This window comes from Lingula anatina, chromosome 1 (assembly GCF_051362555.1).
Source record: "Lingula anatina isolate TDL-2025a chromosome 1, LinAna3.0, whole genome shotgun sequence".
Lineage (NCBI taxonomy): Eukaryota > Metazoa > Brachiopoda > Lingulata > Lingulida > Lingulidae > Lingula > Lingula anatina.
Window position 1 is genome coordinate 12,510,891 of NC_141767.1, and position 26,126 is coordinate 12,537,016.

The 26,126-nt window shown below is 35.3% G+C and overlaps 2 protein-coding genes across 10 annotated transcripts in view; one reads left to right on the forward strand and one right to left on the reverse strand.

Annotated features, from left to right (window-relative positions):
• Positions 1–10,817, forward strand: LOC106170607 (uncharacterized). 7 transcript variants are annotated; one of them, XR_001239220.2, is made up of 5 exons: positions 1–144; positions 1,196–1,326; positions 1,683–2,407; positions 5,785–6,355; positions 6,860–7,026. XR_001239220.2 is itself a non-coding variant. In XM_013550554.2 (5 exons), exons 2-5 carry the CDS (start codon positions 1,218–1,220, stop codon positions 10,242–10,244), a joined length of 1,521 nt encoding a protein of 506 aa, XP_013406008.2. In that variant the 5' UTR covers positions 1–144; positions 1,196–1,217; the 3' UTR covers positions 10,245–10,817. The 7 variants fall into 7 exon arrangements, 6 of the variants coding, with proteins under 6 accessions (XP_013406008.2, XP_013406013.2, XP_013406010.2 ...); XM_013550554.2 differs by lacking the exons at positions 5,785–6,355; positions 6,860–7,026 and adding exons at positions 9,376–9,431; positions 9,614–10,817; XM_013550559.2 differs by lacking the exons at positions 5,785–6,355; positions 6,860–7,026 and adding an exon at positions 7,984–9,016.
• The window catches only part of LOC106170606 (nuclear pore complex protein Nup155), a 17,723-nt gene continuing 2,209 nt past the window's right edge, over positions 10,613–26,126 (reverse strand). Inside the window, exons 7-35 of one of the 3 annotated variants that reach the window (XM_087000037.1) lie at positions 25,643–25,803; positions 25,309–25,414; positions 24,956–25,029; positions 24,724–24,815; positions 24,412–24,509; positions 24,017–24,169; positions 23,459–23,727; positions 22,902–23,012; positions 22,721–22,783; positions 22,284–22,404; positions 21,837–21,881; positions 21,454–21,625; positions 21,115–21,181; positions 20,808–20,920; positions 20,382–20,464; positions 19,268–19,401; positions 18,979–19,038; positions 18,662–18,793; positions 18,252–18,394; positions 17,822–17,953; positions 17,507–17,657; positions 17,203–17,307; positions 16,834–16,988; positions 13,062–13,299; positions 12,744–12,864; positions 12,453–12,563; positions 12,121–12,257; positions 11,741–11,847; positions 10,613–11,418 (exon numbers count right to left, since the gene is read on the reverse strand). In XM_087000037.1, the coding sequence (XP_086856163.1) occupies positions 11,274–11,418; positions 11,741–11,847; positions 12,121–12,257; positions 12,453–12,563; positions 12,744–12,864; positions 13,062–13,299; positions 16,834–16,988; positions 17,203–17,307; positions 17,507–17,657; positions 17,822–17,953; positions 18,252–18,394; positions 18,662–18,793; positions 18,979–19,038; positions 19,268–19,401; positions 20,382–20,464; positions 20,808–20,920; positions 21,115–21,181; positions 21,454–21,625; positions 21,837–21,881; positions 22,284–22,404; positions 22,721–22,783; positions 22,902–23,012; positions 23,459–23,727; positions 24,017–24,169; positions 24,412–24,509; positions 24,724–24,815; positions 24,956–25,029; positions 25,309–25,414; positions 25,643–25,803 (3,599 nt within the window). In that variant the 3' untranslated portion in view covers positions 10,613–11,273. Of the gene's footprint in view, positions 11,419–11,740; positions 11,848–12,120; positions 12,258–12,452; positions 12,564–12,743; positions 12,865–13,061; positions 13,300–16,833; positions 16,989–17,202; positions 17,308–17,506; positions 17,658–17,821; positions 17,954–18,251; positions 18,395–18,661; positions 18,794–18,978; positions 19,039–19,267; positions 19,402–20,381; positions 20,465–20,807; positions 20,921–21,114; positions 21,182–21,453; positions 21,626–21,836; positions 21,906–22,283; positions 22,405–22,720; positions 22,784–22,901; positions 23,013–23,458; positions 23,728–24,016; positions 24,170–24,411; positions 24,510–24,723; positions 24,816–24,955; positions 25,030–25,308; positions 25,415–25,642; positions 25,804–26,126 lie in introns of all 3 variants that reach the window. The other 2 variants (XM_087000036.1, XM_087000038.1) reach the window with 2 other exon arrangements.

A 26,126-nucleotide genomic window follows, 5' to 3' on the forward strand; every position in this document is an offset into this window, starting at 1 on the left:
TTGGTTCTTTGTTTAGCATCGAAAGCTAGTATTTTGGTTGGTGTCCTACAGCTTTCGTATATTTTCCAAATTCCTTTGTTCTCTCTTAGCTTTTATATGGTTTAAGTGCAGCATTCACCAGTAATATAAAACGTCATTTTACAGGTAAGAGTTTCTTTTTCATTATGCACTGGAAGACGAGTGCTGAGTCTGTTTGTTTGTGAATTTTCTGGCATGTATCCTGTCCGCATTTAAAAATGTCCCCAAGTCGTACAGTATTTTCTGTGTCTATACATATCCCCCGAAGCTACTTATCATTCCCAATTTAGACCTTTTAAAACGCAGAAACCCCTCAAATGAAAATACCCAATGTCGATATTTTGGTATTTCTGCACCCTATAAGTCTTTGATTTTCAATTTCAGTGTTTCTAATTTCTAAATTACTCTGTATATTCTGTGGTGAATTAGAGCAATGTCTCCGCCATTTAAATAAAATAGTTTCGCAATTCATATACTAATTTTTTCAAAAAGCTTTTGTCAAAAACTTCATGCCCATTCAAATATTATGAGAGCTTCTAAAGGCTATTGCAAGGATGAATATTTGCTGTAATCCCATTATTCAGATAGCACTAAACGTTATTGTAAAAATATCAGAAAATTAGTAAGCATATTCTTATATTAATTCCAGTATTATGGGAATTATTTGCAAATAAATTTTTAATTAAAATGGTAGAAAACATGAAAATCCATGTGCAAGAACAAGTCAAGTACTGAATTGTGAAAAGGATAATTTTTTGTTTGTTTGTTTGTTAGGGGAAAGTTCAATTTTGCAAAAAAATCCAGAACATATACCTTTGATGTATACATTTATGAACAGTAGGGCAGTTTCTTAAAGTAAACAGTATTTTCCTCAGCTCTGTGCTACTAATAATTTGGAAATATTGAAAAGTCCTTTGTCCACACTCTGCCATCACTTCAGGGACTGATTTCTGGATTGCTTGCATTTCAAAACTGTATCAAGATGGTTGACAGATGGCAAGCTTTGTCAGATGGTGAAAAATGAGATTGTTTTTGGCAACATAAATTTATGTCATTTAGAAATTAAAAATGATAAAAAAGTATTACCAAGAATGAGTCCCTTATCTCTTATGCTTTAACCTCTTACCAGTTGCTTTCATAGCACATGCCCAAACTACAATACACATTTTTATTTAAGATTGGGAAAGAGTGGCATCAGAATGTTGAAGATCTCTAGATTTGATCTAAAGTTGCCTGCAGAGCTTGTCCAGACTTGTGCTGCTCTGCGAGAAAGAGAGCTTGCCAAGTTTATAGCAACCAATAATGAAGGTAAATAATTTAGTAAGCTTATTTTTATTTTTATTATTATTCCAAACTACTTCTACTAAAAACCTTTGCAGTTATCAATTTTTGTAAATGCTTTTAAGTTCAAGGATGTCTTTTATTACTGAAAAAATTTCATTATAAGTAGTTTAACGCCAAACAAAGTTTTTTTAATGGACCATAGGTTAATTGGTTGAAAATTTTGACATCATTGCCTGTTGAAACTGTTCCTCTTCTTTCTTTTCTCTTTGGAGTATCTGGACAAAATTTCATACAAGAATGAAGTTTTTGTGTAATGACATTTCTTCATAATAAGTTGTTTTTTATAATGCTTATATCAAGCTATGATAATGTTGTTTCAGGTGAATTCCAGCATACCATAGAAGTGAAGAGTGAAAAGGAGCACTTTGTTAACTTTGAACTATCCAATTTGGAGATAACATTTAAAGATGGCAGATTTGTGGCCCAGATTGCCCAGGTTCTTAAAGTCTTTCAGGCGCCAGAACAGGAATCTCAGCAGCAACAGCCTGCACCATCACAACAACAGCCGAGTAATGTTGGAACAGTAACCTCACGTGGTAGTTTTGAAAAACAATCGCCAAATGTCACTCATTCAAATGAGAGACTTGTGACTCCAACATCTGGTCCAGATGCCGTGAACTTGTTCAGAAACACACAGTATAGAAATTCAAAGGAAATCTCAGCATCTCAAAATGTTTCTCAGACTACCAGCGTGCAACCAAGACAGCTGCCAAATACAGGTGTCAACTCAAACACAGCTGAAGAAGAGGATGATGACATAATTGTAGTGAAAGATGAAGATATGATATCAAGGAGGTCGAAAAATGTAGCTGAAGTCACAATTGAGCCCTCTGTTGCAGGAGAGCCCAGCTCCTCTCAGCCTTCGCAGATATACCCTTATAGCTTATCACAAGTGCATTTGAATGCACCATCCACCATCACAAGTATGTCAAACACAGAACAGTTAGTTCAACCTTCAACTTCTCAAGTGGGTTCTAACGTGCCACCTCCCCCAACCACACCAGGGCAAATGTTTCTTCACAGAAAGATGGCAAGGATGCAGCAGGTAAGAGTTATCATTTGTATTTTAGTTATATTTTGACAGGGTTCGACATAAAACTTTTGATTGTTCATTGAGTGAGAATATATTTCATAATAGTAAATGATGATATTTCAGGAATATTTGAAGTTATAAAGGAATAATGTGGTAAATGGAAAAGGTGTACATGAACGAGTTGGCCTTTCTTCCACACTATAAGGTGCCAAGTTAGTCATTCAAACCTGTTACTGTGTAGTTGTAATTTAATTATACAAACAAATTGTTATCCACTACAAGAGCTTGGTAGTGACTCTTTTAAGAGAGATTGACTGCTTAAGGTAGAAGATTTTGTCACTGGGGTTTGTTCTTAGCATCCTTTAATGCTGACAATATATGGGCCTAGGCCATAGTTCAGCTCAAGACAAAATCTTTTTATGAGAGAGTCTCACAGAAATCATCCCCCTTGTGCCTTGCTTCTCCCCGGGCTTTGGATTATGATATTTGACAGTTGTTTCTTCAGAGATAAGACATGCTTGAAGTTCTACAGAATTATTCTGAAGCTAGAAATAATAAGTACATATTTACTAGTATATGGCCAACATTTTATTTTTAAAATGGTGTCATTAAAAAAAAGAAATTTTAAATCTGGCAAAATTAGGATATTAACTGTTGATATACATAACACTAAGATTGTTAACTTAAATGAAAGATCAAAAACTCAGCTCTCATTATGAGTAAATTTGCCACTTCACTTCTTTAACAGGTACATCATAGTCCTGTCAGGCCTTTAGATTATGCACGAGCAGAGAAGGTTAAGCAGTTGAAAGCCAAGATTTTAGAAAAGAAAGTCAAACATCATTCAGATATGATGCTAGGTCAGAAGTTCGCCCCCAGGACACTGCAGGGTAGTTCAGCTGGAAGCCCAAGACCTCTGGTCAATCCTCTTGACCATCTCACTACCAAACACAAGCGCAATTTGAGGTCTTTGTTAACTTATGGGTTACAAGAGCTTAGCGCCTCTTGTGTGGCACAGAGACATCTTATGCCACCTATGCAAACACCTGGCTGCAAAAACAAGTACAAGACTGAGTCGGCAGTTGAATATCTGATGAAGGTGTCTGAGCTGGGATTTGGTACTGTAGAGACGAGAGGGCGGGTCAAAGTTTTCAAGAAACGTCCCTTTGATGAGCTTAGTCAAAGCAGCAAAGAACTACTTGCTAGAATATTTGTGGAAGAATCTGCCTATAAGAAAACAAATTGACTGATATGAAGGGAAGGGCTTTCTTCTGTATAGTGTTAAGCACATTATAGAATAGGCTAGACACTTTTTTTAGTGGGATTTATCTCATTTATTGGAAAGACTGAATACCTTTAATTTTAAAAAAAACTTTATATTTTTTAAATAATGATTTTTAAAACTAAATGTTAAAACATATTATTTTTTGTTTTTCCCATAAAGTTTTATATTTCTATTTGCTTTTTTAGTAAAAATTGAGCAATGGTTAGGGGTATACGCATACAACTGAATGTTAAATAATGATTTTATATTCAAGTAATTCATTTCTTGTTGAGCAAAAGAAGACATCCAAAATGAAATTGCTGTTCAGATACTTTTGGGAGACAAAAAGAAAAAGGTGGACAAAGTAAAACAGTGTAAAAATTTTGTCATTGCCATCTGTAAAAACTGACTGTCAAAAGTTTTGATGTCGAGCCTTGTATTAGTATGCTTATAGTATAGTAAGGTATACAACATTGTTAATTTGTTAAATGTTAGTCTTGTTGTACATCACATAAAGGGATAGCAACTGTTCATTTTGGCCAATTTTCCCATGCTTACCAATGGTTAATGAATCCATTTCTACATTCAAAGTTAGTCAATGTTTTTTTTTTCTAAAAAGTTTGTTTTTTTAGCCATCTATGGAGGTCAAGTGGTCAGATGGCAAGCACAGATTTCAGGTTTATTGCTAAAACTGCCATTTTTGTGGTAAAATAGAATATGTTATATTTCTATGAGTTGTTTACGATGTGTTTATTTTGAAATATAGATTTCATACGAGGAGTTGTTATCCCTTTATGTTAATATACTAGTATCTCAAGGGGGACAATTTTATTAAATTATTATTTTTTAGTATATTACCACTAATATACTTACAACTGTATTATATAATGTTTAATATATATTCTATAGTCAGTTCCTTTGTTTGCTTTCTTATTCTCACCAGTGTTGAGTCCTCCAAAATTTTTGACTGAAAAATGAAAACAGCCTTTCACAGACTGGCCAAGAAGGAAATCCATAGTATTGTGCATACATACATATTTATGACAAAAAATGACATGCTTGTGGTAAAAATGGTTTAAGCCTGCATATTTTGTATGGGGGCAAATCTGTTATGACATAGAGCCTTTTCTGTTTTATTTTTTAAAGAAAGGAAGAAACTTAGTTATTTCACCAAGGAGAGTGACAAATACATTGTCAAAACTACAGCGTGTGACGCCAAGTGTTGCAGCAGAGAAAGGAAGGAGTAAATACCAGTGTGGCACGTGTGGTAGAACATTTCTACACAGTTTGTCTCTGACAGCTCACCAAAAAGAACATTTGTGTGACAAGGGTAGTTCCAGGCAAGTCCAGTGCAAGGTGTGCAATCAAAGTTTTACATCTGGAAAAGGACTGACTAAACACTTGAACTTGTACCACAAGGATAGTTTATGCTGTAATGCTTGCAATGCCACCTTTACCACACAGGTTAGCTTGCAACGGCATATGCGAGTTGCTCATAAATCTAAAATGTATTCGTGTGAGATCTGCAACAAGAGCTTTGGCTACAAGATTTCGTTACATAGGCATTTTGAGGCAAAGCATAATTCAAATCCGGCATACATGTGCTCCTTTTGCAACAAATCATTTGCCTCTCCATACATGGTTAAAGCTCATATCAAAAGTTTACACAAACTGGATCAGCAGACTTAAAATGTGTATCTGGAAAAAGGAGGAACACTGATCATTAATGAAAATATTTATCCATGTAATTAATCTGTACACGGTTATTTAACATTCCATTTTATGTTAGGTTTTATAACTCGACAAGATTTGCAAAGAGTTCAATGAAAAAATGAGGGGAGTTTTTCTACAGGTTAGTGTTCTGGCAACCACTCGTGAGAATAAGCAAGGAAATGGAGCAAAGCAGTTAACTGAGAAAATTTTAAAACACCTTAAAGAGAGGTGAATGACAATGAAACACATCCCTTACTAAAGGAAATATATTTTCATAACATTTTATTTTGTTATATGGGATACTAATGACAAACATGGCATGACATCAGGAACCCGATGGGGCAGCTGAATGTGAAGGTTTAAGTCAAGTTGTGAATATTTTGACAAGCACTTTTGCTTTCTTTTCTTCAAGAGAACTGTCAGTCACCCCCTGATGAGGTCCAGGAAGAAACATCTACAGAGAGAAACAAAATCTTCCTGTCAGTACTGTGATATGTCATTTTCAAGTAGTTTTGCACTGAGGGCACACTTACGAGTTCATAAAGGGAATTTATATGAGTGTCTCCTGTGTAACAAACAGTTTGTGTATAAACAGTCCTTGCTTAGGCATGTAGAACGCAATCACCAAAGCAACCAGGAATGTGTTTGTTGTATCTGTGGGAATGTGCTGTCTTCTCCAGATGTGATAAAGGATCACATAGAAACAGTCCACAGAAAAGAGGCTGTCAGATGTAATGTCTGCCAAGTATACTTCACCAGATCAACTTTGAGGATTCATATGGCCATGCAGCACAAAGAATTTTCATCATGATTTCACATTAAATGCTTAAATGTAAATGGTGCATGAGGGTTGAGGTACCAACATGGAACCTTCGAAAATCATGGCCCTATATTTCTTGCTGCTATTTTCTAATGATAGTTGATGTTGTTGACAGTATATTGCAGTATGTACCTGAAACAAAAATATATTTACATATTACAAGGTAAGACTTAGAAAAGACATATTACAAGATATCTACTGCTACATTTTGGCAGTGAGGAACTTAATGTGGTGGAGTGGGCAGCATACAAAGATTTAGTAACTTTTATCTACAGTTTTTTAAGCGTAACTTTGTAATGTAAATAGCTATCAGTGTAGATGAACTTTTATCAGCCTGTAGAAAAATTTATATATGTGTTAAAAAAATTCCTCCATGTGGCAAGGTTTCCAAATGACACTGGTGAGAAGATGAAAGAAAACAGTAAATTAATTTATACAAAATCTTTAAATGAAAAGAAAGTTGTATAGTTTGTGTGTATTAGTTAGCTATATAAAAAAACTGGAAAAGTAATTATCATTTCTGAACCAGAAAAATTATTTAAATATATCAAAATGCTCTGGATAGCCAGTTTATAAAATTTGTATAATTATACTCAATGCGGAATCTCCATTATTTTGCTGGTAGCTTTCTAACACATGAAGACATATTTATTATTCCCTTAACAAGGGCAAACATACCCACCCAAAGTTGAGAAGCCCATGGCCTGGAGATTCGCCAGCACGCATGAGACTTCATGGGATGCACTTTTGTCTGGTGTGTGGAAAGGGGTTCCAAAGTGACATCTTGTTACAGCGTCACAAGAAGATACACAGTGCTGGAAAGGATTTTGTCTGCACCATCTGCAACAAGGCATTTGTGTACAAGCTATCACTGCAAAGACACACTGACGCCTGTCATAACAGTAACCCTGCGTACACATGCACCATATGCAAAGCTGTCAAATACAGCAAGTGCAACATGCGCCGTCACATTGAAGGAGTCCATAAAATGAAGGCTATCCAATGCCAAGGTTGTCATGGCTATTTCACTGAAGATGGATTGAGGGATCATAAATGTAGTGGTGATAAAAATGATAGAAAAAGTTTAACAGGAAACTTGATGGCAGAGAGAGCTGATCATTTGACAGGTGAAGGCTTAGTGACTCCAGACGTGATTCATGGCCCTATTATTGTAGACATATCACAGGCCCCTGTGAATGAAAATGTAGATTTACCAAGTCCTTAGACAGAAGAGTCACTTGCTCAACCAATTACTAGATTTGGAGGAATATTGGTAGGCCATAATATAACTGTTCTTTGGGCATTCTCACTTCCTGCCATTTTGACAAGAAATAACCCTTTGTGACTAAACATGATAGCTATAAATACAAGTTTAATTAATAACATGCATAGGCCACTTGCCTTCGAATAACTAAATTTCATGTTAGGGGAGAAAAAATAATTACCTTGAGCTTCAGATTCTCACAATCTTGTCACATGAAAGAGAATTGGCCTGCTTGGAATTTAGACCAGCCCTTTTTCCTGTATGACAAGAATTTCAGAACAAGGGTTTGTAAAACTGCCTCCAACAATTGAAACCTTGAATTTTTCTAATTTTGTATGTTTTTCTGATAATAATTGCAATTGGCAAAGTGATGCATTAACACTGGTGAGAATGAATGCAGAAAAAAAATCAATTTTCTTTTAAAAGCATGTTTACTTCATATTTTATTACATTAAAAATAAAAAAGATAAATATTTGTGGAATGGAGCCTTTTTTCTTTCAATCAATTTTCTACATTATTTCATAAGGAAAAGAAGAAATTCGCCTTACAGAAATATCCTACTGGCAAGAAAACCAGTTTTACCATGTCTTATCTTGGCATGCAATACTCGTGCAAATCCTGTGGAAAGATCTTCCAAAAGCACACTTCTCTGCTAGAACATATGAAAATACACAAAGGCAAACTACCCACTTGTGACATTTGTAACAAATCTTTTGTGTATAAACAGTCCTTGGAGAGACACATACAAGCATACCACAAGAGCAATCCTGCCTATCTGTGCTCCATTTGTGGCACTCTGAAGTTCAGTAAAACTTCTAATCTACGGAGACACATTGAGGCTGTCCATAAGATAACACCTATACGATGTGATATCTGTCATGGATACTATACTGAAAGTAGCAAGGTGGAACATGATCTGATACACCTGAAGTTGTTGCAACAGTGAAAAAGTGGATTGCAATTATTGGATATATTAAATGTTGTTTGTTATGTAAATTATATTTATTTACTAGTTTCATCAATAAGGAATTTCATGTCATCCTCCGCCCCCTGTCCCTACCCAAACCTGTCATGGAGTTATGTTTGTGGGTCTGCTCATGTTAGAAAATTTATATTGTAGTTTTATGGCATCACCATATCTTACAGTTCTGCTTAGGCTTGGTTAATTCTTATATATTTTGTAGCAAAGAAACATAAATATAAAAGTTCACCAAAACACTTACATGGAATACTTGAAATAAAAGTAAATCTTGTGTAATATAATAAAAGCATGGACAACATGATACAAGCATGTACAGCAGCTGTTTCTGGTGTGCACAATACTGAACATGGGGAAACATCAGTCTTCGCATGCTATTTATGTAGAACAAAATTCCATAAGAATGATCAAATTTAAGTTTTATTGAAATACATTAGGTGAGAATGTGAAAGCAAATACCTCAATATTTTATCATGTATTATGTAGATAGTAGGTTGGTAGATTTTTACACTCTATTTAGATTGTGTATACAGCTCTTACAATGATTATTATAGAAATAAAAATACAATATAATCTGAAATTAGACATGTTTTGATTTGCAAACTAAATATCTTGTCACATTATTGGTCTCAAACAAATATTTTCCTTTTGTTTCACAGCTATTCATATATTAACAGCTTAAAGCTTTTTACAGGCTCTCATTTTGTTTGATTAGTTTATTCTAAATAGACTTCAACAAAAGTATCCTCTATTTATGATAAATTGCTTATTTTGACAGGCCTAAAATATGATTGTCTCTAACAGCTCCATCTGCCAGTTAATCTTTTATTAGAATTGAGGGAAGAAAAGGCATTACTTTCACACGGTAATGCTTTTTTGTCTGAAATATAATACGTTTGAGAGAAATTTGAAATTTATGTTGTGTAATATTTCCTAAAGGGACATCGAGGCCAGCCAACCCAGTTATGGCGTTCACAGACTTCAGGCAATGGAATGTAAGTACTCAAAATTGCATAAAGATGACAAAAACAGCTTTAGAAATTAGTTCATGACTTAAGCATTGGCAGTTTATTACTTGTTTTAACTGACATTTGGTTAGCTTGATTAGCAGATTCTGTTGTTGTAAAAATCAAAATACAGTCTACAAAATGGTTTGAATTTGACTTGTCATGTTTAGGACCTCTGGGACCAGGAGATATATTGCTGAAAAACATGCATTGCCAAATGTCTCCAATGTTGCTGCTGTAAAGGAAAGCAGAGGATTGCCTTACAAAATGGGTCAAAAACCTGTTACCGAGAATACTCTGTCAGGGGTCAATAGGAGTCAGTTTTTGTGCACCAAATGTGGTCAAAGTTACAAGACGGTGAAAGATCTACAGCAACACCAAGCGCAGTGCACACAGTTGTGGTCCCCGAGTTCAAAGAAAAATTTCAACTGCAATGTTTGTGGGAAACAATTTCCAGGAATGCAGAACTTGAGACAACATCTTTTGAAGCATAAAACTCCCAAGTGTATTTGTCAGCTGTGTGGCAGGGCTTTCAAATGGAAAGGGTCACTTAAAAGACATATGCACACATGTCAAAGAGCACAAAAAGTGCCAGGATTTGTCCCAGTTATTAGAACATTTTCACTATCAGACCCTTCAAACACGACTGTTTCTGGATTGGAAACTTCAAATGTAACACTTTCAAGGCCCACACCTTTGGGATTACCAAGACCAGGGGTTAAAAGTTCAGATCTGACTGAAGAGAAGTCTGCCAACACTGCAGACCACTCAGTCAATCCTAATCCTTGTTATTTAACATGAATTGACCCAACTTACCCTTACCAAATGGATATTGCAGAAAAAAATCTCGAAAGATTACTTTGTGGCTCTAAAATTGAGCCAATAGCCTTGAAGAATTTTTGAATTAATGTTTGTGAATAGAAACTAGTCCTTGTATTTGTTGTGGCATGGATGGGATGCCTCTCTGTATTGTAAAGATGAATTTCCATTTGTTTTCTCCAAATATTCTATCAACTCTCCAGTGATCATCCCATTTTATCTAAAATGTTAATTTATTTTTCTTATTATTATAAGTTTAATTTCATCATACAATTTTACACATTTATACTAGCATGCATTTCTTAATGGCTTAAGTGATGTATATTATAGCTACAACAAAACAACACTAATGAAAGATATACAAAATAATTTTTATTGACATTTTGTAAACTTTGTATTCAGTTTACAGAATTTGCTCCAGCGTTTAAACTCCTTAATAAGAAGTTATTATGTGAAATTATACAATACAACAAAAGTACATATCATTTGTTAAAGCTTGGATATTGCTGAATTTCATAAGCTTTTCAATCTAGAAAAATAAAACAAAACACTTGATTTTGCCATTAAGAATTACATTTAGAAAAGCATCTCATTGTCAATTTATAGACAGTTTAAGTATACTCATAAAGATGGAGAAATGAATGTTTAGTATCATTGTTTCCAATTATGCTACCTTGCATACAATACCAGAAATGTCTGGAAACACTAGCCAATTTGTTCAACATCGACATTTTCCAAAATCATCACAGTGGCTGTGTGTAACACACAGATCCATTCTCTGTATATTCACAGCAGGGAGGCCAAACCATGTACTTCACATGTTCTAAGCATTCTTGACAATCAACTTCCTGGTTTTGGGAGCATTTCTATTGTGAATGATAGAAAAACCATAATATTTGTTGATTTTGCTTTAACCCTGGTAATACAATCACTATTGTTGTTTCCCAGTTCTCTGATCTCTGTTTACAATTTAAATAGTTTCATTTTCCATAGATATTATGAACAATAGATTTAACATTGTAGTCTTTCTAGTTTTGCCTGGACCCCTTTGAATTCTGCAATAAGAGTCCTCACTGTGGTGTCTCCCCCAACAATGGACTGTAACTCAACCAGGTAGGCCGCCACATTGTCCAGGCAGGTGGTGGTGAAGGCACGCCTGAAGAAATAAAAATGAATAAAAACTACAACAGAATGTCTTATTATTCAACAAAGAACAAAACATACCTACCTTGAAAACTGCCCTTTTCATCTAACTATGACTCAATGATTTTTGCTTGATCAGATTAAAATTCACCTCGTGTGCAATATTTTAGCCATGTTTGTGAATGTGGATGGAATCTGAAAATATTACTACACGTGACTGAAAAATGTCACCTGAATGGACTGAAAGTTTGTATTTACAGAAATTTGTAGTCTATATTTTGTCTCAAGTGCAATGCACAGTCCAGGGTGGAGGAAAACATCCACGCTTCTCTTACCTCTCATATGCTGGCACAGTGTTTGGTGCATCTGTATAGCTTTCCACCAGGCATCGTAGCACAGTCAACAGATGCAGTGGTTTCCTCATGGCCTGCCAGTAGGGGTCCTTAAAAGGTCAATGAAATTAATTTCTGTATCAAAGCTCTATCTCTAGAGGAAGTCATATAACAAGAAGAATTCCAGAAACTTAAAGGATTAGTATATATAAGATTTGATCATATGAAAAACATCATTTACCTCACAATAACACATGAAGTTTGTAAGATTTGAATGCATTTCATAAATCAAATGCTAACCTGGTAATATATATATATACATAATATCTCAATAACTGCAGCATTTTACAGAGTACAGTGTGGAAATCTGTTTTATATCTTACTTTTGACTTGAAGAGTCGGTCATAAACCTCTTGCAGCTTTGGCATGGACACACCTATCTGCTGTAAGGTGGTAAACACCCACTTGGAGTCAAAGCTATACTCGCAGCTCTTCTTCTCCAAATATTTCACCAGGAAAGCTGTACAAAAAAACAATTACAGAAAAAGTTTACTGCCACTTTCAAAAGGAGGATTCTTCAAAAATGTCTTAATTTTATTACACTGCTTCGTCAATTTAATTATTATTATTATTATTATTATTAAACCACAATCAAAATGTCAAAATAAACATTGTGGACATGAATATAGCAGCAATATGTTATAAACAGCCATACCTAATGGAAAGTATCTTTCTGTTGCACCATACAACTTTCCAAGTATCACCAATTTCTTGCTTATAGTGGCCATGCGTGTCTGAGGCGCAGACGCCAGACTGTGTTCAAATTCTGAAAAAAAAAAAAAAAGTATATGAATGTAGGTAACTCTAATACCAAATCAGGTTTCTTAATATTTTTCACTATCTCACAATTTCTCGATTAAAAAAGAAAATGGACTTGACATAACATTCAACACACCCACTTCAATTTAATTAAGGAGATACGTCCTGTCCTATTGTATAACTCTACCTTTATCCACAATGTCCTGCCACAGGGACTCCACCAGTGTTGGGTCATAATGTCCAGCACAATGGACAATGGCTAGCTTACACTCAGCCAGACCATATGGCTCTGCAAACTCTCCATAAAGCTGGAATAGAAAACAACAGTATTGTTATTGGCTGGGGTTAAAAGGAATTAAATATTTTTAATTTGTCAATGAAAAAAAAATGAATCACTACTTTTTGTAAATGGCATCAGACCAAGTTAGAAAAACCCCACTAAAGAAAACAGTAACTGTATTGGGCTAGAAGTTATATGCTGCACATATCTGGAGACCATACTCACTGTTGTAATGTCCATGAGTTCAGAGTTCAGCCTGGAGACGCTGTCCTCAGTGTGATGTGATGGCAACTTGGAAACCATCTCCAACACCTGCAGTTGTATCCTGGCCACCTCCATCTTCTCTTCAAGCTCATGCAAAAACTCGCCCTCATTTGCAGAGCTGGTGCGCATGCTGGAGCTCTTAGCACACATGATTGCACGTGACAAGTATTCCAGTCTCTGTGGGAGAGGAATGTCCGTCCTGCAATATAAAAATGGTGGTTTACGTATAATGGATTTTGTTTTGGTTCTGCTGCTTCAATTTAGTCCAAGAAATTGGTGCAGAAAAAAGGGTGAATTGTGCGTTTTTTATCTACAAGCATGAAATTTGCCACAGTTGTAGATAATGAAATTCTAAGCTTTTTTGGATATATGGGCATGTCTGAATATTCCAGTATGTCCTCCAAATCCAATATGGCCGCCACAAATACTCTTTTAAATTAAAACATCTAATATATAGTCCTAAAATGGTTTAAAATATCATTTTATAGCTGGAAAATATCATGCTATGAATGAATTATCAATATCCGCTTCTACAGGTGTATAGAATTCCAAAATGGCCTCCAAAAGTAAAATAAGCAGTTTAATTACGCAAAATATGCAGCAGTTTTGTAAAATCATCAAGCACTTACAATTACAAGCATAAAAATTGGCACAGTTATGTAGAACATGATTCTAAGCAACGTTGGATATAGGGGCATGTCTGAAAATTCCAATATGGCAGCCAATTTCAATATTGCCCCCAAAATACCCTTTCAAGGTGAAAGTTATTTGTATAGTCTTTTATAAAAATATCATTTAATGGTTAGAAAATACCATTGTATGTATGAAGTATCAGTATCTGCCACTTAAGGTTTTAAAATTCCAAAATGGCCTCCAAAAGTCAGCAGACCACAACTATTGAATTGTAATCACTCGTGAATAGGCATGTGGGCTTTGCAAACTACCTGTATAATCAGCATATTCCTACCTGTGCAGGAGCTATTCTACAGAGTTTTTAAAAAACCATCAAGCATGATACATTTATTATGTACTGAAAACAGTCCTTCTTTTGATAAACCAACATAAGTAGTTTGACTCTTTGCTCTGGATTCTCATTTAGATCAATTCCCAATCTTCTTATATGGCACTCATGAGTGACTCCCCCTTTCTAAGAAAAAAAGTATCGTGCAAAATCCATAAAATATGAAAGAAACACCAGAATTACTTAGCCTTAAAGAGGCAAATATAAAAAACTTCGGGTGTACCAATTTTGTCTGTTGGTTATGATTCTTCAGCTAGATCAGTGCATGGCGCTTCATCAAATGCTCATAAATATAACAAAAATGACAGCTAATCAAACATACAGGTCTCACAATTTGGTGTTTTTCATTGGTAAAGTACTAAAAAGCGGGGCACATTTGCACTCGATAATGTTATGATGTTATCGTGTGCTTCAAAAGTAAATTAGAAAAGCTTCTTATATAAAAAATTGGCTTTAGTACATTCGCAGTAATGGCTACCGAGAATTTAGTGGAAATTTATGAGCAAAGAAATACCTGTACCCCGTACCCCAAACAGAGGGCAGGTGTTGATACGTGTTGTATCCAAGAGTTGCATTGCAGGCTTCACACTTCGTGCACTAAAAAAGAAGCACTGATAGGCGCCAAACTTTGGTTTTCATTTGATCATTTGGCAACTTGTTTAGTTACAAACCTATACTTTCAAAAAACTGAACATGAAAATAAAAGAATTAAAATCCTCCAGACTGTTAATACATACAAAACTTCAAAAAACGGTGTATTCTGAGCATTACACCAAGAAATTAGTGCAATATGGACTTTGAAAGGTAAAAATTCATGAGATTTCCAGCATCATTGTCTCTGTGGGACAATCCAGAATGAAGCCATGAGGAGTATTCACTTACCCAGCTAACAAAATCTACCAGGTAGCTCCTACCACATCTGTTTGTAGTTATGTGTGCAGTTGCTATGAGGGGAGTCAGAAGCATTGGAAGAATGGTCCTATAAGGGTTCACACTAGTAACCTACATCTACTAATATGCCCTACCACACTTTCATATTCCTATTGACCCTCATGCATGTAAACTGATGCTTTCTGGTGTTAAAAACGACCAATGCCTCTTGGTATTTTGTTGGGGAAAGTGGATTACATGTAGGTGCTGTAGCTTTAAGGAAATACTGGGAAAGCTGATGGAAACACAACTACTAGTAAAGCTAGGCACACATTAATGAATGAAAATTATTTAACCAAATAAGTAGAAATTTCGGTGTAGTTAGCTTTTATCCTCTGTTGAGATATTGTCCATTTACTAAAGTAAAAGGTTGACCGCCCATAAAATGTGCAACACTTACTTGATAAAATAACATTCGTTAATTTGAAACTTATTTGTGAAAATACCTTGACATTTTCATATCCTTGACATTAATAGAATTGCTGCATGTGGTGTCACAACTAGACCAAAAGGAGTCCTAGTCCATTTTTTATGGTCATTTGTGTCTAAATGTAACTAAAGGAGCGAAAAACCAAAAAAGAGTAAAGACTGTTGTCAGTCAGATTATATAGTAGTCTTTTTTTACTTTAAAAGGGTTTTAGTGGCCATATTAGAATATTCAGACATGTCCCTATATAACAAATTGCTTAGATTCCTGTTCTGTACAATTGAGCCAAGTGCATGATGAATTCACCATACTGCTGCTGTGAGTGGCCTGTTTTTCTTATTTTTGGAGGCCATTTTGGATTTCTATACATTTAAAGAATAAAATATTGATACTTCATGCATACCATAGTCTTTTCTAACCATAAAATGTTATCTTAAGTTATTATAGGATTATATATACTTGAAGTTTTAATTTGAACGGGTATTTGTGTCGGCTATATTGGATTTGGGGGCCATATATTGAAATTTTTAGACATGCTCATACATCCAAAAGTGCTTGGAATCCTGTTTTACAACTGTAACAAATGCCATGCTTGTAGTTTTTGATGAATTAACCACTCTGCTGGATATCTTGGATTAGTAGATACTTTTTACTATTGGCGGCCATTTTGGATTTAATACACCTAAAAAAGCACATATTGATTCTGAATTCATACCGTGGTGTTTTTTAACCTTTGTATGATATTTACGCCCTTAAAAGACTATATACTTGAAGTTTTAATTAGAAGCCGTATTTTTGGAGGCCATCTTGGATTTGAAGGCCATTTTTAAATTTTCGGATATGCCCATACATCCAAACTTGCTCAGAATTTCATTTTCCACAAACCTGCCAAATTTTATGCTTGTAGTTTTAAGTGCTTGATGAATTCCCCATTCAAATGGATATCTTGAATAAATGGTCTGCTTTTTTACTTTTGGTGGCCATTTTGGATTTGATACACCTGAAGGATTCATACCATGGTGTTTTCTAACCTTTATATGATATTTCAAGTCATTAGAAGACTATGTACTTGAAGTTTTAATTTGAAAAGGTATTTTGGTGGCCATATTGGATTTGACGGCCATTTTGGAATTTTCAGACATGCCCATATATCCAAATTTGCTTAGAATTTCATTGTCCATAAGTGTGCCAAATTTCATGCTTGTAGGTAAAAAATGCACAATTTTTCACCAATTTCCTGGACTAATTATTTTCTTTGCTTTCAAAAGTAATAAGCTAAACATGCTTTTAATATGTTGGCATATTGACAAATAACAATACATCTTTAAAAAAATGGGTAAAAATGTCACACCCACCCTCTTCTCTCTGCCAGCTTGGCTTGTATCCTGGCAGCTGCAGTAAAGTTGCGTGTTTTCTCATAGTATTTCCACAGGAGATCCAGGGTGTCCAGGTTGTCTGGCTGGTAGTTGGCTGTCTGCTTTAAGTAAGTCTCCAAGAAAGGGGATTGAACCTGGCGTGGGAAAGAGAGGAACAGAAAGCTGTAATTTTGAACAGTCTTTGGTGTCACAAAGTAAAACCCAAATAATAACAGAATCTGAAAATAATTTTGAAAATTCCCTGTAAACTTGCGCACATTCTTCGTTTAAGTCCATAAACATTCGATAATTATATTTATTCTATATATCTCAGTTGTCCTTTTATCTGAACTATATTTGATCACATACCTCTAATAATTTCTCTGTAAGATTCTCAGCTATGAGCCACTCATATAATGCAACATGGAACACTTCATCTTCTGATTTCAGGCACAATTTGAATACCTGCTCAGTCTGGAAGTATGAAATAGAGTAGCATTATGTGTATGGGCATATCCTACTGACCAAAAGGCACCACCCCCATTATGCTTGTCTATATGTTTAGTTTTAACTAACAATAACAATACAGTGAAATGATAAAGGCAGATACTAAATTGCTAATTTGTAAAAATTATGAAAGCACTGCAGTTTCTTATCTAAACTTTCTCCTTACATATTGCTCTGCCTCTGTGTTGGTCAGCCTGTGAGGGTCAGGGGCTGGAGGGGGGCCGGGAGATCTGGGGACACTTGGGGCCTGGGGGTGGGACATACTGGTTGACAACAAGTAACTCAGCATCTCTGTAATGCACCTGTAGCAGTCCATCCTGTAAACAAATATCAACATTGCAATTAATTTTTATAGTTTGCAAGATGAAATTGATCTTTTGAAGATGTATGAAAGGTTTCTTCTGCAAACTAATCCACTTTCAGTATTTAAACATGTTATAAGATGAAAATGTGAAATTCAGAAAATTCAATTTAGCATCACCTTAGACTGAAAGCCTGCCACCCCTGTGTGTCCTCTGGCTGGGCACCATTCTTATAGTGATGAAGTGCTAGTCCCTGGGGGTCCCTCTTACTGGCAGCCGTCAGACACAAGTCCACTATACCATCATAGTACCTAATGATAGAAATATAAAATATAACTAACAAATCATTCAAGTCAAAAAACAATATCTGGATAAAGGAGATCTTAATCTGAGTTCATTGTTTTAAAAGTTTGATGTCCTTACTCAGTAAACACACCAGGTTGTGACCATACCGAGTATGAGGGTATGATATCAATATGGACAATTATCAGTCATAGACTGTACTGGGGTTTTATGCCTTATATCAACAGCCAATTCAAAATCTGGGCATTAGCTACTACAAAGTTCATATTCACCTCATTCTGTGACTACAGGCAAGTCCAAACATACCTTACACTGCTCAGCTGTCCACACACTACAGGCAAGTCCAACTGCTGTGGGATCTGTTTATACATCAGGAGAGCTTCTCTGAGCAAGCGATCTCTTTCATACTTGTTCTGAGTGATTTTTGCTGACTGAAGTAGCTCATTTGCCTTAAGAACACAAAATGTTAGTGAAAAATATGCCTCTCACGTTATGAAGTTATCAATTCATAATCTTAGTGATAATAGCATAGGCGCTGTATTTCTGAAAATTCCAAACTTATCACAATGTAAAATGTCATGAATGATGCAGTTAAAGAGCTAATTTTCAATCAAAACATATTTATACACACTTTGCAAAATAGCATTTGTTCTTTATTAAATGAAAATTACATTACTTTTCTGCAAAGATCACCTTGAGTATCTGCTTCAACTTACCTTGGATGCTACAGCATCTTCTGTACTGTACAAAGATGGACACACTTCTCTGAGCTTACTGCTGATTGCATCCGTGGTAGCATTGTCTCCTAGGTAACGCTTGATTAAGCAGCTGATGAGTGCACAACAGATCTGAAAATTGTAATTAGCACATCAACATCACCACTTGGCTATCTAGGCCAAGGCCAAACAGTTATTTTTAAATAATCCAGAATAACACCGAGGTGCAAGATGATGGCACAATGATAACACATGTGCCTTGGTGAAAATAGAAACTCTAAGCCCAGTAACAACCGATCAAATCACCCTGAACTCACCTCTTTCCCATGTACTACAAAATTTTTAAAAGTCATGCTCCTGAGCTGGTTTTGTTGGTCCTGTGGACAGAGAAACAATATATATTTTGAAATTAGTTCTTAAATTTCTAAATCTAAAAAAGTTAAATCTGTCTCCTGCATGTTCTTGATGGTTTGTAGAACTTAGTAGTCAACAATCCTTCCTTCCTTTACCTTGAAATACAATCATAACACCAATTGAAAAAAATCAACAAATATACTGCAAAAAAAAAAAAAAAAAAAAAAAAAAAGAAATTCATAAAAGCCCTACTTGTGTTAATTCTCCTGCTACCACATGGAACTGGTGGTCACACACTATCTTCCACAGCCCCAGGACTTCACACATCCTCTCAATCAGCTGCTCCATCTGCTGTGTGGAGATCTTCTCTTGAGTCTGCAGCTCAGCTAAACACAGCAAAAAGGTTTTTATATGGACTCAGTGTCCCCTTAGTGGCACAATGCATTTTCATAATACAGAAAGGTCAATGAAAAAAACTTTTTGAACTTATTGAAAAAGATTCTGAACATACAAACGGTAGCCATGTATGTGGTAGTCAACTGGGTTAACCAAGAAGCCAGACTGACTCATTTAGTACTATTCTTATGCCAGTACATACGACTAGGAGAAAACACTATAACTCTGAAATGGTAAATCACATATGCTGCTGCCACCCTGAGCTTCAGAGATAACTTGACACTAACCTCTTCACTATTAGCCTATCTTCATCGTGTCAAGTTATCTCTGACCACATTCGATTGCCTCCGCCGCCCGCCAATCAAATTTAAAGCCCGCACTCAATGACTCATTGAACGATCTAGCCAATGAACGCGAACGAGTCAAAGCGCGCTTTGTTCAAATCCGGACCAATCAAAGATAAGGCTGAATATCAGGGACTTGCCGTAACCTGTGGGCAGCACGCAAAATACATCATCCCTCAGTAGATAATTATGCAGGGCATCAAACTGCTCTGGTTTCAATTCCGATATACTCCATGCTTTCTTTGTGTACGGTTATGCACTCGGAACTACTCGGATGTCTCCGCACTCGACAATAACTATGTTGTTAGTATGGAGCTTGCGGAATCAGCCGAGGATTGCCGATTGACGGTCAACCAATCAGCGTTTTCACCAAACTTTGGTGAAAAATTTTGAAACATGGATTCGATTGGCTTATATAAACTAGGTCAAACTATTTTCGTCAGAGGTAACTTGACACGATGAAGATAGGCTAATAGTGAAGAGGTTAGTGTCAAGTTATCTCTGAAGCTCAGGGTGGCTGCTGCAGTACTGAACACACATTTCATATTTCAGTTTAATGCCCTAAATTGAGAATGATATTTTAAACATAAAATCCATTTAACCATATATGATGCACATATTCTCACCTTGATACCTGCGCCTGGCCTGCTCATCCATGGCACCATCAGGTCTGGGGAGGGTACCCCTTGGAGTGAACCCTGGGGTCATGCTGTAATGGAAACACACCAAATTATTCTAGATATTTTGTGAGACACTATTATTTTTTACGTAATGCACCATAAAGGAATTCATTATATCATTTCTTTAAAAAAATGCAACTTTAAAGCATATTCATAATCTTTTAGAAGCATACTAGATGCTTCACAGCAAGATACACATTGTGGATTCTCAGTTGTAAAAGCAACTGAAAATTCAATCTTTAAAAATTAAGAAAAAATTGTTTTAACTCATTTTCATTACATTTTTATTAACAAACTCTATATAAATAACTGACACCAACTTGCTATTCACTGGAAGAAACTGGAATTTTTCTCTTTTCAAATAAAATTTACCTGTCTGTCATGACGGGAATGGTGAATTGTGAATGTGCCTGGATGAAATCATTTAGATCTGACAACTGCTCCGTAAACCAACCCAGGTCTTCACTGCTCAGGCGACTGCCAATCTGGAAGATAGGAACATAACTTATCTATAGTATAAGACGTAGACCTTTTATTTTGTATTAACGACATAAACATATAATAAAAGGCTCACATTGCAGGGGTAATATTAAACTATTCATTACATGTCTGACATTGTCGAACACACTACTTTTTTTGTGAATTCTAGTGTTTAATGAGACAACCAAATAACACTTACAATTTCTTTCTGTCCTTGCTTGCCTTGAACTGTGAAAGTGTTGACTACCCTATAGTCCCAGAGGGGTCTGCAAAAAAGAACCCAGAAATAATTTAAAAAACTGTTAAATATATATATATGCCATCAAAATTTTTCTTTTTTGAGAAAACGGCACACATCTGACTACTACATCTTTCAAAGATTTCATGCAGACCTTGCTATCAGTTCATATACATATACACTGATTTATTCAAGGCACTGAATCATGGGGATAAACCCATACTACAACCAAAAGAATAATTCATTGCACCCAATTTTACAGGATTGAGAAATGCCAAGTCACTTTTTATGGAATCTTACCGTACAATTCTCCCCACATATAGACACAGGCCATCATGTTTACCAGAGAACATCATTTCATGAGCCAAGCCACTGGTGAATGTTGACTGCTGCTGTTGTTGTTGTTGCTGTTGTTGTGGTTGTTGACCAAAACCACTTGTGATAGGTGTAGACATCTGATTAGGGTGCATCCCTAGGTAAGACAAAAAGATCATGAATTAGCACAAGGCATTTTTAAAAATCTGCTTTCGGGTTTTTCTATAAATCAGAAGCACATTGATTTTGTTGAAACTGCAAACAAAGCTGCAGAGTTTGTTGCCATGAAAGAGTTTCTAAACTTCAAGCACTGTAAAGATGATCAATAAGTGTATTAGCCACACATACACAGCAGCATGCATGCCTACCTGGTGCAGGAGTTGTGAAACCACTAAAGCTTGTCTGTCCGGGGCCTGGGGAAGCAAAGCCACTAGTGCCTGTTAACACAGCATGGTAAAAGCTCAAACAAACCATTTATTGTGCAACATACACACATAAGGTTTAATATGTAGTGCAAATATTTGGTTAAATTCTCATAATTCATTTTGACATTCAAAGCTAGAAGAAAAAAATCACTGGATTATGACAAAAAATGCATGGTGTTGCATCATTCTAAAAAGCAACACTACATGGGAGACCCAATGAATTAACCAATCTAACTAAAAAAAGCAAGACTAAAGGGGAGTCACAATGAATTAACCTTTCTAACTACAAATAACAATGATAATAGCATAATGAATGCAAAATGTCATGAGCTGAAAAGGCCCTTTGAAACTACTTTACAACTACTATATAAGGTACTAGCTTATACTAACCTAAAGTGCTAGTGTTGCCATGGAAAGTGGGTCCTATATTGCTTGGTGGTGGATTTCCCCCTAGGCTGCATTGGGCTTCTCCCCCATACAGGAAAAATGCCCTTGCAGCCCAGTCTGCAACCTAGTAGTAAACAACATTTTATATTTACAAAAATAAATAAATAAATAAATAAATAAATAAATAAATAAATAAATAAATAAATAAATAAATAATTAAATATGCACTGTAGAAAAATTATGCCATCAAAGAAGTCATTATGATCTATTTATCATGAACACATCTATATCCTTTGTATTAACAACTGCAAAGCAATATTTTGATTATTTCAGATATATTCTGATAAGGATTTAAAATATACATATCATTGGTTTTCTCATTTTGACTTCTTGTACCAAGTAAATATTCTTGTCTCTAAACAAAGTTTCATAAATCCTACCTGTTTGTCAACAGCAAGCTTGGAGCAGGCTAAGATGAGGCATGTAGCACAAGCCTGGTCAGCCTGGAAATATTGGGAAAAGGTTAAAATATTCATAAAGCATTTTTAGATAGCACAAAAAGCTACATACAAAATATAATATGGATTTTCATCCAAGTGTTGCGATTGTTAAACTGCTTACCCTGTGTAGTTTAAAGAAAGCCTTGACTTCTTCAGAGTCTGGTCCATTGTTATTTAACAACAGCTGTCTCAACTGGTCAACTGGACGTAGCTTGTTCATTAGATGGCTTCCCTAAGTAATCAAAGAAAATCAGTAGAGCTCATTTTTGTATCTAGTTTGTATTTAACAAAGTATAAGAAATAGAGAAGAAATTCCAACTGCATTTTTCTTATGAAATAATTTATGCTCACTGCAGGCTTACCATCATCAAAATAATTTCATACATCTTTACTGAACCTTGAAACCAAAACTAGCCATAAAATGATAAAATCTCATAATATGATTCCTGACAAATAAATAATCTGTAGAATCATTGAAATATAATTCTCTTTAATATCATTCCCTATACATCACAGATTCATGGGTGAAAGCTGTAAAAACTGAAAATCCTGAAAACCTAGGTTGCAATGTCTCATTGCATTTAAACCATGTAAAAAATAGCTCTATCAAAATGAGCACCAAAAATCCTGAAACCAGGCATAATCCTGAAAAGTTTCACCCATACATCTTAACTATACCTGAGCAGTTAGCAGCACAAATCTCCTCACAGGTTCCATGTGTTGTGTGACCACCAGAGGGGGGTCAATGGTAGGCATACCCAGGGGATCACTGGGTACCCCTAGTCCATACAGGGGGAGGGGGACCTCACATATAGCCCAGGTCCTGCCATCTATAGGGGCAGAGGCAGTAGTTTCCATCAGCTGGGATTGGAAAGGAAAGGTGTCTGGACTGAGGGCCCACAACAGGTCATTATCCTCAGACTGGGAGGCTGCCAGGAGAAGGGTTCCTATTGGAAAAGTTGTCATCTTATATTCAACCATCACATATTGGGAATAAAATGTTATACATTGATAAACAACAGTGGCTTGAAAGTGGTTGTGAACAAATTACTAGATGACATTTAATAAAATGACTTCTAAGTAGCAACAAAATATGTTAACAGTGAGAATGGCAATATGAATAAATACGTAAATTTTACCTTATCTCAATATTTTAACATGATTATTTTGATATTAAAATCAAGTATGCATTAACTACAAATGTTTTCTTTCCTTTGCAAAAACACAAAATCTAACCTCTTTTATAATGTGCCATGTGAGAGTTTGTTGGTCTTTGCTGTGTAGAAATGGCAGAAAATCCAGGAGGCAGGCGTACATGAAGGAGTGAAAGCATACTTGGGCGACTACGTGTCTCACCAAAGTAACAGGTAGTGAAATACAACCTTACACCTGAAATTTTCAATACAAATATTTCTTTATGTGATCGTGATTTGTCAAAAGCATAAAAGTGAAAAATAAAATCAGATAAACTAATATAACAGAAGTATCATGAAGTAACATGACAATAAATTAATGTCAATATACATTAGATACAATATACTGCAATTCATCCATATATTTGTGATAATGATGCTGTTGCCATAAAAAATTAATTACTTAGTGACAAAGAACAAAGCAGATCCAAACTCTACCTGTATGTGTGACAGCAATTAGATGGACATTTGTTGACTCATTTCTTGTGACAGCTGCTATGTGGATTATAGGTTTAAAATTTGAACGATCAATTGTTCTGAAATAAATGGGAGAAAAAAAATGCCTCATATTAGAAAATCCATGCTACAGACTAAACACTGCATTGAAAATATTTCCAATTATGATCAGTATACTTTTGCATGGGCTAAGTTAGGTCTATAAAAACAGATTATTTTAATATGGCTAATGACACTTTATCTTCCTCTCATAGGCTGACAGGAGGAAATGGGTGAAAAAAATCTTCCACTTACCTAGCTACTAAGGCAGCATTCTGTAAAATAGTTGTCTGTGTGATTGCAGCAACTCTGCTCATTCCCTGGCCATCCTCTCCCAAGTCAAACACCTGCAAAAATATCCCAAGTTCATGGTTTCTTCCCATAAAAACAATGTTGTTTCAATAAAAAATGTTTACTAAAAATTACTCACAATACAGTATTGAAATTTAAAAAATTCATTAAGCTGACATCGTTAACTTTCTCTGACCTGAATAGTGCCTTTTTCTGATCTTGTATATAGAATATGTCTGCTCTCATCTATACTGATTTGGATAAGTGGATCTGGAATAAACAAATTAATGGAATTAACTGAAAAGTTTTTTCACTGTACCATATCTTTACCTTCAAATAATCAATTTTTCACACACTATAATATATAAAATCCTTTTTCCACAAATAAATAAATTGATAAAAATTCAAATTCAAATAAAAAATAAATGAATAAAAAAGCCCACATAAATGGACAAGGAACATGCAGCATGGCATCTCTTGCTAACATAATATTACCAAAGGCTTAAGATATTTCTAAGGTCAATACAATGGGTCAACTCATCAACTCACCATCTTCAGCAAATGAGAAGTTTAAAAATGATGGCACCAGGAAGGACAGAGAGCTTGTAGAATGGTTGATCTTCCTGCATCTTCGACTGAACCAGCCATCCTCAGCCTGAATAATGGAAAGACAAAACACAAGATATACATCAGAAAATGTCCATGCAAAAAGAACTTCAAGTTGCTAAACCACTTTGAATTCTAAATACAGTTCAAACCATTTCACCTTAAAATGTGATGAAAATGTTGCGAGGCATAATCTAACTAAAATGCATGTCATACAAACATTTATGTTTATTATTATTATCATCAATATGCTTTGAAGTAGCAAGCTTAAAAATACCTGGTATGCCAATTCATAGAGACAGCCATCTTTTCCTGTCATGAAGATCCTTCCACTCTCTGTGCCAGAGATACTCAGGATGTAGGTGTTATCTGTGGGAACAGTAAACAGAGGATCAGGGAGGAGGTGCATCTCCCCAAAACCTGGGTCTGTGATTGGATCTGGAATTAATTCATGTCACAGTTTATATCAAAGAAACCCAAATGGAAGTCTATTGCTATCACAAAGTCTCTGTGAATTGAAAGAATCAATCAATCAGTGGGAAAATTTCCAGTAAAAAAAAAAGTGCATCTGGAGTAAACACATTTAATGGACTTAACTGAAAGGTTTTTTCAATGTATCATACTTTTACCATCAAATAATCAATACTTATTCACACTTTTTCACATACTATAATATATAAAAAACTTTTTCCACAAATAAATAAATGAATAAAAATTAATAAAAAATTATAGTTTCACAAACTTATATCAATAAAGATTTA